The sequence below is a fragment of the Ictalurus punctatus genome, chromosome 18 (assembly GCF_001660625.3).
Source record: "Ictalurus punctatus breed USDA103 chromosome 18, Coco_2.0, whole genome shotgun sequence".
Lineage (NCBI taxonomy): Eukaryota > Metazoa > Chordata > Actinopteri > Siluriformes > Ictaluridae > Ictalurus > Ictalurus punctatus.
The window spans coordinates 24,195,431-24,209,239 of NC_030433.2; the positions used below are offsets into that span (position 1 = coordinate 24,195,431).

General features: G+C 42.2%; 1 protein-coding gene across 3 annotated transcripts in view; it reads left to right on the forward strand.

The window, feature by feature from the left end:
• Positions 1-13,809, forward strand: part of LOC108278460 (gamma-aminobutyric acid receptor subunit alpha-3) — a 116,435-nt gene that overhangs the window by 38,981 nt on the left and 63,645 nt on the right. For 2 of the 3 annotated variants that reach the window (XM_017491857.3, XM_017491856.3), the window contains exon 3: positions 11,787-11,908. The exons of the other annotated variant lie outside the window; for it this stretch is intronic. In XM_017491857.3, the coding sequence (XP_017347346.1) occupies positions 11,787-11,908 (122 nt within the window). The remainder of the gene's footprint in view (positions 1-11,786; positions 11,909-13,809) is intronic. 3 annotated transcript variants of the gene reach the window in all.

Consider the following 13,809-nt stretch of genomic DNA (forward strand, 5'->3'; position numbering starts at 1 on the left):
TTGATAATATAATCTAATCTAATATAATATAATATAATATAATGAGAGTAAACATCACTAGATATCATGGCAGTGTAGTATCGTGTAGAGAAGATTAAATTTAATATCACACAAGAGTAGCCAACACCCACTTCACGACTTTCCTTATACAGAAATACTTTATCTCTGTGGCAGTGATTTCAAATACATCATTTCCATCATGATTATGTTGTGATATATGAGCCCTCTGCAGAGATTACTACGTTAAATCACCTCATATTATTTTGTGACAGAACCCACAGCAGCACTATGCTCAGTATCTGAGTAATAGCACTGTCGACTTCAGACCCCCTAATTCGCTAATAGTTCCAGTGGGCACCTTGGAGAGCGGGGTCTGATTAGACTCTCCCCTGGCTCTACAGGGGGCAGACCGCAGGCCAAATACTGAGAACTTGATATGAAAAACTCATATGGCCATGCAATTTCTGAACGCTTCCACAAGCACATTAAACAAGAATGAGTCAGACTGCAAATTTCTTTCCCCCCACCACCATACCAGAAAATCAAAAAAGGGGATGGAAATATTCTTCATTGTCTAATTCTATCAACGACTTCGGCTATATTTATCGTGCAAATGACCCTTTTTAATTTCAATGCATTATTAAAATAGTGTGTTTCATTCTCTCTCTCAGAGCTGTGCAAATGTTCAGTGGAGCCAAGGAGGGTCTGTCGCGATTGGAATTTCAGCTTTGGATGTTTTAATCCTCCCTACTGATTTGCCTTTTAATTACACCAAGGGAAAATCACAAGTTTTTCGAACAGTCACTCTGTTTAAAGTACGTTTTAATTCTAGTTGCTTCTCGCTTCGCCAATCAACCCTGACAACTCTTTTTTTTTTTTTTTTTTTTTACTGCATGATGTCAGGATGCTTTGAAAGAACAGTCACATTATACATGTTCCTGGATTCTGTTGCATCTCAGGACAGATCAATAGTCTGTTCTCTGTTCTCCAGCAAACCGGTTATTTTAATTAATATTAATCAGAAATTCAGTCATAAATCTGCCGTGATGAATAAAACATCTAACAGCTCGTTATTTTAAAACCTAGAAGGGACGTCAAGTGATAATGACATATACAGTGTGCTGTAAGTGCAGAAAACGTCACTTCAGAAGACATTGAAGTGAGCAGAAATGCATCACGGAGCGGACAATGTCCACGAAATGGATGTTTTTTGTTTTTCGCACCATTCTGTAATAACTCTTGAGGTCAGCCAATATATATATATATATATATATATATATATATAATATAATATGCAACACAAATGTAAGAGGAGTGTGCAAAGTAAGGAATAACATGATAAAGTTGCTGTTATAATAATAATGCACGCCGTGAGTGTGATGCGTGACGCACAGTGGAGTGCTGCTACCCCCCGAAGTGGGGTCTGTAGACTCTTTTCTGGGTTTTCTTCTCTGTAGCAGCGCAGCTGGTGTACTGTTTTGAGCTGCAGTAGGTGCTCATGCCCTCAGTAATTGCCTCCAACAATTGCTGCTTATTCTAACAATACGAGTAGATTTGAAAATAAGTCTAAGAATTCAGAATAGCGCCCTGGAGGCCTGGCTATGTTTATTATGTTAGTAAAGATTACAAACGAGATAAATTCATATCCAGATTTCTCTGTAATGCCTAGAATACCATTATAAATAACTGCGATGCCACCTCCTCTGCCAATTTACCGAGGGTGGTGTACAGTATATCGCTCTATCCAGAAGGTCTACTAAATTTTAGCAGTTCTAAGTTTAGATTAAAGGTTAATGTTATTGGGGCAGTGGTAGCTTAGTGGTGAGTTCAAATCCCAGCATCACTAAGCTGCCACTGTTGGGCCCTTGAGCAAGGCCCTTAACCCTTAACTGCTCAGTTGTATAAATGAGATGAATGTAAGTCGCACTGGATAAGGACGTCTGCTAAATGCGGTAAATGTTATTGTTTATTACATTGTTAAACTTGATTGGTTTAGCCTGTTGGTCTGCTTCCTGGCCGCAGCTCTGAATTGTCACCAATTAACTAGGCCTCTTCCAAGGCTGAACATTTTTTCGAGCACCACTCGAACCTCCAGTAGTTCAGCAGCCATAACCTGCTGCATTGGGATGGTGCCAGAGCATATTATGGCAGCAGTAGCTTGGCCTGTCAATATGCACGATAACACAAATGGTTTTAGAATCGCTAACATTAGGTAAGTTAGTTCACAGGCCGGTCAACTAACTGTTCATAAACTAGCTTGCATTTATCAATAGTACACACCAGTGGGATTTCGCTTCGAGAGCCTCGATTTGCATGATCGTATTTTCAGCGATTAATATAATACTAGCCAAACCTATTATCCGCAAGTCACAGGCCGTGTTCGGGCCAAAAGCTCAAGCTACTGGAAACTCATTGTTTCCGTCTGTGCATAATTCCAGAAGGATTTCTCATAGTGTGCTGCAGAGTACTATGGGTTTAGACACTCTTGCTTTCTAAGCTGCAGAGTGCTGATGGAAAAAAAAAACACACTGTGTTATCAGTCGAGCCAGGATGGCACTGACTGAGCAGGTGCAGCCTTAGTTATCGGTCCACGAAAAAAGAAACAAGAACAAAAACAAAACAAAAAAACCCCTCAGGTTGAATGGTTATGCTGCACTGAATAGGCTTACACAAACTGTGGTAACTATGAACCCGTATCTGTATTAAATAAACACAGTAAAAAACACAGGGCAGCTCACCTACCACGTAATTCTGTAACGCTCCGCATTACGGGTCCCTTAAATAACATTAATCAGTATGTTAGTTTACATTATCAGGACATGAACTTCAGCATTAATACACAATAAGTCAGTGGCTCCCAAAGCTTTGTTCCTTGGAGATTATGCACATCCATCCATCCCAAGCAACCCCCCCCCCCCCCCCCCCCCCCCCGTGTTGGGAACCACTGCAGTACGTAATGTTAAGAAAAGAACTAAAATATTTGAATAAATAGATTTATTAATTCCTTCGACGTTCATTGATATCAGTCTTCATGCAGAGTTCTCACAATTCCATGCTTATCTAGCGTTCTGCACAATTAGGCCAAAAGTTTGTGCACACCTCACCGCTCATATGTCCTTGCTGAACATCTCATTCCAGATTTATTCTCCCTTTTGCACTTATAATGCGCTCCACTCTTCTGGGAAGGCTTTCCACTAGATTTCAAAGCATGACTGTTGGAATTTGTGTTCATTCAGCTACAAGAGCATCAGTGAGGTCAGGCACTGACGTGGGGCGAGGAGGCCTGGGGTGCAGTTCACTTGCACCACAAACGGCTCCTTGTTTGCAGGATTCTTTCTATCTTAGTGTCGTACGTGAAGGAAAATGACAGCACATGAATGAAACCGGTGCCTATCATTTTGCAAACCTGGCATATGGAGTTGCGCAATCAATCGATCCACGTTTCGCAAGGAAACTTTATGTGCAGGAAATCCTGCGATTATAAGCCCCGCCTCCAAACGGTCTTTGATGTGGACTCGAGTATTCGGACCATGCGTGAAAAATGCCCTCATGTTAGTTTTGTGTTAATCTTGTAATGAGATATGTTTGATAAATGTGCCTATTCGAGATGTTTTTGCAGTGTTACGATAAAACGTAAAGATGAGCTCACTGAAATAGAAAATAAGTTTGTCTGCTGTAAGCTCTTAGAAGCACATAAGAGAATCAGAGCTCAGTCAGTGTACAAGCAGAGCAGTGCTATAGCTGGTACACGTCCTGCATAATAACTACGCAGCTGAATGCAGAGAATATCATACAAAGACAGAGCAACCTTTAATGATTTAAGGATCAAAAGCAAACCTCATGGTTTTTTGTTTTGTTTTTTTTGTATTGATGTATTGAGCATCCAGCCATAGAGTAATTACCTTCACAGCGTTCCGGTCTCAGGAAATGGCGTCTCCAGCAGGTTTTATCTAAATGAACTTTCCTCTAGTGTGTTTGGGCTTGAATATAATTTTTCTTGCTTGTTTTTTTAAAAATAATTTTTATTTTATTTTAGATTAGACAGGTTGCAGAAGCCGTGTTATGTTTGCTGATGCAATGCCTTGGGGTACATATCTCAGTAGGGGATGCCAAGGTAATGCAGCAGAGACGCTGCAAAACAATAAAAAATAGATCATCGCAGCTTAACAAGGTTGGTCTTTCGATGATTATTTTATATCGTGCACGGAATATTAGAAAGCCGATACCGATTTACAACCCAGAACGGAGTGCTATCCTCCCACATCGCTCAGACTCTCAGTGGGATTTTATAGTGCATCAGGAAAGAGCATCTAAAATAAAATCAATGGTATTTGCATTGTGGGAATGTTTTAAAAGTGGTGGCGAAGTTATTTTCCAGCGGCGCTTTCCAGAAAGACCGTCGCGAAGCACGATTCGGACGAGTCTCTTCACCAAGAGATCGCACCCATTGATTAACGCAACCTGAGTTAGAACTCAGTAGGTGTAACGTTACCATCAGTAAATCTAGCAGTGCTTCCGTTTAAAGAGCATTTACACCTAGGATGATTTGTTCATGTAGAGAGTCACACTGGACACCTCACAGAAAAACATCATATCATTTTTAATAGTATATTATTTCCTTGTTTGTCATCAAACTGAGATTCTGACAAGGCAATGTACACCACAAGCTTTTCTATAAATGAAGTTTATGCACGTATATATCCGAATGCAGATTGTGTTTGTAAGTGCTGGTTATTTGTTGTCTCTGTGGTATTTTAATGTTGTAAAATGTCATTAAACATGCGGCACTGGAGCTGCAGAATGGAACAAGACAGTTTTGGCAGAACACAGACACTCAGGAGAAAGGCTCAAGGCAAAAAGTGTGGAGTTTATTATTACATAAGTGGAGGAGGGGGTAAGGTGAGGGCGTGAGGTGATTTCATGGAGGCTGTGCGTAGCGCTGTCTTCCCGTCGTGGCGAGCAGGTCGGAGCAGGCTCGAGGCGGGACCCAGGCGCAGCGTGGTCAGGGAGAGTCGTCTTCTCTGACGGCTTCTGTAGGAACCAAAGAGAGTGGACTCGATACCATCATTACCGGAAACGTGTCTCCGTTTATACTCTCCCGGCATCTGCAGGAGGATGAGGAACTGCCGATCCACTCGTTGGATGCCAGCCATGTGCTGTCAACAGTCCAAAACCCGCGAGGTGCTGAAGCGGAGCGGAACGTTCAGCACTCGGGTAGCAGTCTCGAGGCGAGGAGCGCGTCGGGTTTTGTGTGCGTGTGGGCTGCATGCTCGCCGTCACACCGGTATAAAATGGAGATAGCTAAACTGAGTCACAACATTAATGTAAAGCATAATGATTTGATTTCGGTTGTTCAGCTGCAATTAAGATATAATTAACCATGAAGTAAATATATTTCACTCTTCAAAAAGTTTCGATCTCAATCACGGATGTGATATTTCCTGTTCATTTCGGATCTTGTTTCTGATTGGTTGGTGATGGTGAAGCACGGCACTACACTCTAAACATTGCTGGGTTATTTTTTTTTTTCTACCAAAATGCCGGGTTGAGGCTTTTGGGTTATTTAATTGGGTGATTTTCTCAGTCTTGGGTAGTTTTGTGTAACCCAACCGCTGGGTCATTTTTACTAACGGTTGAATCAGTGCACCCCTCCCACACCCCGACGCATCAGCCCAGCTCCTTGGGTCAGATCATCTCAGCGCGACTGTTTGAATTCACCTCGGATGGAGGTAGCAGTTTTCACACAGACAGACTGTTCGATTTATTTGGATATATTTATCCATAAAAGCATTACTGTACACTAGAAAAAGCAAAAATGTGCGATAACAGTCCAGTTTACATGACACTAAGTGCACTGCTATCTTCTTTAGCTTTGGCGAACTTGTTTGTAACGCCTCCACATTAGTAACTATGGTTACTAAACATCTCCTTTGATCAGAATCTGACGTTTCCGTTTTAAATATAGGACTTATTTGAGTCATTTACTTCAAAGTCTATATATAAACACCACTTTATCAGCTCTAGCAATACATTTCTGAACACCTTCTTGTGTATAAATAAAGGAGACGCCATGTTGACGTATTTGTTTATCATGTGGTATATTTGACATTTCCCAAGGGTAAAAATAACCCTGAAAATATTAACCCATTTATGAAATAAAATTAACCCAGCGTTTTTTGTAAAAACAAAACCATCCATTCAGTTGAAAAACAACCCGTTTGCTGGGTTAAAATGAACAACCCGACTTGACGGGTTAGTTTAGCCCAGAATGTGTCCTGTCCTGTATTTACCCAGCCCTTGGGCTAAAGATAACCCAATTTGAGTTGTTTTAAACCCAGTGTTTTCTAGAGTGTATGTTAGACAAAGTTTCGTTTTATGACGTACTTGAAGTGCTTGTGGTGCAACCGCAATCGTACACTGTGCTAGTTTTAAACCCTCAACGCGTGGTTTAGGCTTACGATCAAATTTACGTTCAGCTGGTGGAACAGGTCACTGCTAAAGTTACAATCCATCACAACCTACTTGTTATTATAACACTTAATCTACATTATTTATTTAACGGTAACACGCTCTACGTTATAGTTTGCAGTTGGCGTCAGACCCAAGACTGAGCCCTTGCGGATAGTTTCATATCACAGGCATTATCAGATCCAGATTGTTATAGCAGCATTAGAAGTGACTCCAGCTTTGTGAGCTAAATCCCTCTGCATGGCGCGGCAGTTGTGTGCTCAGCAGATCAGATCAGAGCCGCGCTACAGTACTGATCAGCCTGATAGAGCTGGGCTTAACACCAACATACAGGACTTAAAGGCTTCTGTGGGATTTCAGAACGTTACACTCACAGAGCTGTGGGCTGAGTTGGGTTCTGGTTTGCATTGTAATTGCATAAATAATGAGAACTGAAGAGTGCACAGAGAGTGGTGTATAGGCCATGGTAGACTGTCTTCGCTGGGGCTTTGCTCTTTCTCATGGTGAGGTGAGATTCCACAGTCCAAGCTGGCGAAGGCTACTGTTCGGACTGTTTGGATTCAGGCTAGCCGTGAGCAGATGAAAGTTCTCATGAGAGATGAGGTGATACCGGAGTTCGGTAACTGCTCGCTGTGTGAGATGAGGCGTGCACAGCGGTGCCTCAGTGTTTAAGGCTTTGGTCTGCTGATCGGAAGGTTGTGAATTAAAATTCCAGCATTGCCAAGCCAGCACGGTTTGGACCTTAATCAAGGTCCTTAACCCTCAACAGCTCAGTTGTACCTGGATTCAACAGTAAGTCGATTTGGATAAACGCATCAGCCAAACAAGTCATATGTAAATGTAGGTTAGCTAACTCATCTCTTGCACTCATCTTCTGAGAAATGCTTCTGAAGTGTGAGAAGAGTTTTAAGACTGATTAGATGAAGGATTAGGAAGAAGTCCCACCATCACGACGCACGCATGTCAAGTCTTCTAGGCTTAATGGAACATTTATTCCTGCGGGACAGATACAGAAAGAATGCTGAAAGAGAAGCCGTGCTTCACATTTATGTGCATTTTATTTGTAACGGACGCTGTTGTGAATGTAACGTACATTTGTTTTGTTTTGTTATTTCCGTCTCCATCTGTGGGTCAGATAATCATTCTATTTTGGATGTTCGCTGACTGTTTTCTTTCCCCAGACCACTTATGCAAATGGATTTCAATATTTAAAATTTAATTGGACCGTAATTAGACTTCATCAGATTAGTTTTCTGCTGAGGTTCGCTCTTTGGGAAGATTACAATTATATATACAAATGAAACGGGTGGTTTCGAGTCGTGGTTCTGTCTTACGAATACACCCCACACCCCACACCCCAACCCCCTTATAAGTCACTGACATAAAGATGAGGAATAATGGATGGGTGTGAAGGTCACAGGAGGAGAAAGAAGATTGCGGGGTGGGGGGGGGTGGGGGGGGGACTGGAATGCTACAGAGAAATTCACAGAGTGCTTCCTTCAAGGATATCATTGAAGAGACTGCGAGAGAAGATGTTGAAAGGGTTTGGCTGGGAGGAGGGGGGGAGGGTTGATGGGGAGAGAGAAAGTCAATTTTTTATTTGCAGCGGTGATGTGGTGGTAATGAAGAGGAATGAAACAGCTGCCACTATGGCCCGCTGTCCTTTAGTGCCTCAGCCACAGAATGAAGCAAAAACCAAATGCCTTGACACACCTCACATGAAACCAGATGGGGACACATATGTCTCATGTCTGGCAGTGCACAGCCTTTTAATGTTCACTGCAGTATCCCAGAATTGATTGTGTCCCCACGGGGAACCCAGAAATCCACTCTATAGGTGGCCTAAATATCGATTATGGTGGATTGCACTTTTTCTCTCGTGGTGATGTCATTTCAACTACTGTGACTAAAAGTATTTAATTTCTCACTAATGGCAGATCTACCCCTTTTTTTCCCATTGGGTTTAATGACCAAAAGCACACGTTGTTCAGGTTGAATCGAAATGATCATGAACCTTGGATCTGAATGTAAGTTGTTACTTTTGAATATTCGTCCTTTCAGCCATCTTCAGTATCCGTATATATTTACTTTAATCCTGGAAATGCACATACAATCACACACATTCACACTTAGGGACAATTTAGTGGAACCAGTCTGCATGTTTTTGGACACTGGGAGCACAATGAACCTGGGATACTGTTGAATAAAACAACTTTAAACATAAGCTTACTCCATTGCTTTATGATATATGATGCAGCACTTAAACATCTGTTGAGGAACCTATTGAAGAATTTTTCATGCCTTATTGCTTGTAATGATGTGGTGATGGAGGGACGGCAGCACAGATTCAGCACGGTCTTGTTATCTTTCTTGTCCTCTCTCTCCCTCTTTCCTACACCCCGTCAAAACACTATCCATCATTCTCGCCATTTATTTGTGGTTCAGTAGAGTATGAATGTTTCACTATTGTCAGTGGTGGTATTACATGAATGTGGTAGAAAGTCTGGCGAGTCTTACAATCCTGCTAATAAACACCCGATTTGTGTTGCCTAATTCAAGAGACAAGGACCACCAAAAAGCAGGCTTTAATTAACTTTAATTAGATATGATAATGGAAATGTCAGTCCACAGAGAAGCATGCAACAGCATCTGTCCTCCAAATCAAACCGACATTAGCTCCTATTGTCCCACTTATTCTGGGTTCCTTGGCTCTTGGGCACATTATCTCCCACACACACAAATGTAAGAAGTCAAATTGTGTATGTCCTTGTCAGGGGGAGAGGCCTACAGTACATGTCCGGCTACTTATTAAAATTACTAGGCCTCTGTGCTGCATGACAGCGTTGATTGGTTGCCGCCTAGTGAACCAGAGGAAATGAAGGGTTTCGGATGATATGTCCTTGTGCAGTATGTGTTGCGAAACAACAAATTGCCAGCTAATGAAGTGTGTATCAACTTGGCTGGCTCCTGACGCAGTACTCCTCCTCGCTGCCGTAAAGACAATTTTCATCATGTTTTAATTTCCCCTTGTCCCCCAAACAAGGCCCTGTAACTACTCCATGCGACGGAGATCAGCTTTTTGATCAACATCACCTTATAAAGTGCATGAGCTCATCTCAAGAAGTTGACTGTAACGGTCTCAATCTCAGCAGCTGCATGCCACGCAGCAGACCTTGGTTATGCATGAATGTGAACTTCAATTTAGTGGTACACTTGCCCCTTGGCAAGGTCAGCATGCGGTAATGTAAAACTTAAAACAAACAAAAGTGCAGCTCGTCAGCTGAAGGACCCTCGCCTAGAGCTGCCTTTGCTTTAAGTGGTGCTCAGTGAGGTCAGTGACGTTTCGTAGGGGAGCAAACACGTCTGAAAACTCTGCTTGGGACCAACCCTGTAAAGCTCGACAATAATAGCCTTCAACGGTTTGTCATTTTGCACAAATCGTGAATGCAGGTGGTACATGCCCGTTCAGATCGCTTTAATTTTCCTGCAATTCGTAAGGCATCTCATTGTGTACATCACATGAATGGTGTGCCGTGATTGGTTAGGATCTCTTCCGGGATCCCTGTCTATAAGAGGATGCCTGTTTCAGGATTTTGCATCGTATAGTCTACGTAAACGAAGTGGCACCCGTCATGCGGACCAGTCCGTGCTAAAGTGATGGCGGAAGTGCATGTACATTCTGTGTGATTATGTCAAAATGTAGGAAAGTTAACATGAATCCATCTTCTCCCAACGGATTGTTCCCAGCTAATTGACGACACTCTATCTGTCAGTCACACATGATAGATAGAAAACATGGTGGTGTCAGAGGATAACCCACCAAAGCCTGGTGTGTACCCCCTCGAATACTGACAGGTACTTGGGTCTGGATTGGGGGGAGGATCTTGGACTACAGAGACCCTGAGATCCACCTCCATTTGAGGAAAGCCAGAGCAGAAGAGTTGTGCTGTTGGCCCTGTACCCACTCTGCTGTCCTTGACCGGAGCCAGGTGAGGAATTGCACCAGCAAATTTGTGTTGTCATTGGGCTTATGTCCCGTCAGCGTTCCGTCACTACAGGATCCGCAATGTATTACACAAATCTGCCTTTAGAAAATAAAAGAGGTTTGTTGCTACAGAAAAGTATGTAGCCAGCACTTCACATCAAAGCACTGAGAGAAACATGAAAGCAGAGATATTGGGATTTTCAAGAATGTAAAGGAAACTGCTATTCAATCAAAATTCCACACAAAATGGAGATCTTCCCGTGTTCTTGCCCTTCCAGTGTCTATCTAGGTAACTGTCTAATTGTACCTTCCTTTAAGAAGGAGGTATGTCAATAACAGTGGGGTTTTCAAAGTAATTTTACAGTAAAACTTCGATACATTGATACGTATTGTGTCATTAGTGTAAAAAGCGAGTACGTGTTCACAACAGGACCTGTCGTAGAGAGCGAAAGCTCATTAGTATTTTACACTTCCTGCATACTTATGAGTGCGTTGTTGGGTTCTTCAACACTACACTAATTGTGCAGGGTCAGTCATGACAAAGCCCTTGATTTGATTTGAGGATGCTCATTATGTCGTCAGCTCTCTGCCGTTCTCATTCTCCGTTGCACCTCTTGTTTCACTGGGGAGTCAGGACCCCAGCTAGAGTTAATTGTGCTGCATATTTAAAATAATTAAGGAAAGGAAGGTTGACCGCATAGTTAAGACACCATTTCCGATTCACGGTCAAAACCCAAAATAATGATTGCTTCAGATCTGTATTTAACACTGAAGCCGCATTCTTTCATCATCTTGGACTTCCATTTTGTCACGCGTTCAAACACACACACACACACACACATACACACACATACACAGACTTGGTGAATTTGCGAATGTCTGGTGCATTACCAGGCTGGACGAATCACCGACGGATCCGAGTAATAGTCGGATAAGTGAGCGAGTATTTCAGTCGCAGGAAATTGGATGTATTAGGAGGTTGAAGATGAGAGGAAGTTGCAGCAGACATTTCATTATTTACTTCTTGTTGATCTGAGGTGATTTGTCGTACCTGTGTCCCTCACTGCAGGAGCAGCAGCAGCATAAAATTGTTCAAAGTATAAAAGATCAAAGATTATATCAAGCTGTTATTCCCTCTATATTCTCCTTTCTTTATTGTCCACATCACCAGCACTTCCTCCCTTGCCTTTGTTTCGCCGGATCCATTTTTCTAGCTGTTCTTCCCCTCATGTATTGCTTCAGCCTGACTCATCTTCTCTTATATCATCCCTAACAGGCCAAACTTGTCACCCCCTAACCTTTACTTTATCTCGCACTTCTCCTCACTCTACAGGGCCGTCGCAGGGCACAGAGAGCCTCTTCCTGATGACAGCAAAGACAACATCACCATTTTTACTCGGATTCTGGACCGCTTGCTGGATGGCTATGACAACAGGCTGCGCCCGGGTCTCGGAGGTCAGCCGCAAATTTGTGTCCCGATTCTTCTTCATGTCCTCCGTATTGTCCACTTTGTGGCCTAACAGTAGAACGGTGATGGATCGGTGTAATGACCCATCTGCGGATCGACTCCCTGCCAAGCGATCGCAGCACAGCTCCCTCTCTGAAACGCACAGCCATAGCAGATTGACATTTTACAACAATTCAGTTGTTTTTTTTTTGTTTTTTTATCATGACGATGACTGTGCAATTTATGTAAATTAACAACAGTGGAGAAAATAAGGAAAGTAGCACAGGGCAAAACTCTCTGTAGATCACTTACAACTCCAAAGGAGGTCCTGAAAACGGGATCCTTATAGCTTTCTGGTGATGTGATTTTAAGATTTCGTGGAGAGTTTCCTAAAAAAAAATATAGAGAAGGGAAAGTTATCACGAACATATTCAGCTCACAGATCCTTCAAATCCCCTTCTGACCCGGTTCTACACATATAAACTTCAAAATGCCAATCAGAATCTTGGCTTTAATTAACCCTTGACAACATTTTCTATCTATCTATCTATCTATCTATCCATCTATCTATCCATCTATCTATCTATCTATTTATCTATCTATCTAGAATATCCAATTATCCAATCAGCCAATCGTGTGTCAGCAGCACAGTGCATAAAATAATGCAAGAGCTTTGGTTAATCATTTATATTCCCTGAAACTTGACAGGTGAAGATTGGAGAAATGTCATCTAAAGAGGAAAGAGTTGTAAATAGCGGTTATCTCTGACTTCTCTTATCAACAAACCACAAGTTTTTTTTTTCCTGCCTGCAGAACTTGATGTTTTTCACACCAGTCTGTATGAACTCTACCGACCGTCATGTGTGAAAATCCCACCACAACGACACCAGCTGCCTCCGAATATCCCTCCGAGTACCACCCTAATGCACTTAGAAAACATATCACATGTTTAAACTGAGGAAACTCGATGGCCACAACACGTCTCAAAAAAGTTGGGACGGGGCAACAAAAGACTGGAGAAGTAAGTGTTGGTAAAAAGAAACAGCTGGAGGTTAACAGGAACAGGTCAGTAAGATGATGGGGATAAAATAGAGGATCTTGGCGAGGCGGAGTCTTTCAGAAGTGAAGATAAATTGGGGTTGTATACAGCAGGTGAAAAGCACTACGCCAAAGTAGTATGTCCGAATTCTCAGTATCTACAGTCATGTGAAAAAATAAGTACACCCCTTGGAATTTATTGGCTTTTTTGACATATTTGGACACGCAAACATTTGATCCTCACTGAAACATTAATAACAGGCTTCGTACAAGGAGCTTGTAGTGCTTCAATTTGGCGTTTTGATATTTGAGAACTGGAAAACCTTAAAAATAGCAATTTTTTAAATCTAGTGGTGCTTAAAAAGTGCTCGAATGATAAAAAGTAAATAATTACGAAATCGCTAAATAACTTTAAAATGTTTACTTTCGATAGAACACAAACACAATCCTTTCACTCAAAATATGACTTCCTGCTTCAGCCACTCCCCTTCCTCCCACTATTTATTCACTCATTTTGACAGAGACTGCTCCGGTCCACTCTTCAGACTCCTTCGGCGATTTTTTCTCTCTTTCTCAAAAAAGCATCTAGTGACAAATCTAGCGACTTTTTAGACAAACCTTAGCAGGTGCATCTTTGCATGCTGCCCCACGAGCGTGAGGTCCTGCTTTCCTTTTTGGGGGGTTTTCTTGCATGTACTACCCGTTTCACATCCCCCAACAACATTTCAATGGGATTCAAATCCGGGCTTTGACTCGGCCATTCCATAACCCTCCATTTCTTCTTTCTGAGCCGTTCCTTTGTGGATTTGCTCGTGTGCTTAGGATCATCATCCTGTTGAAAGGTCCACTTTCGGTTCAACTTCAACTTTCG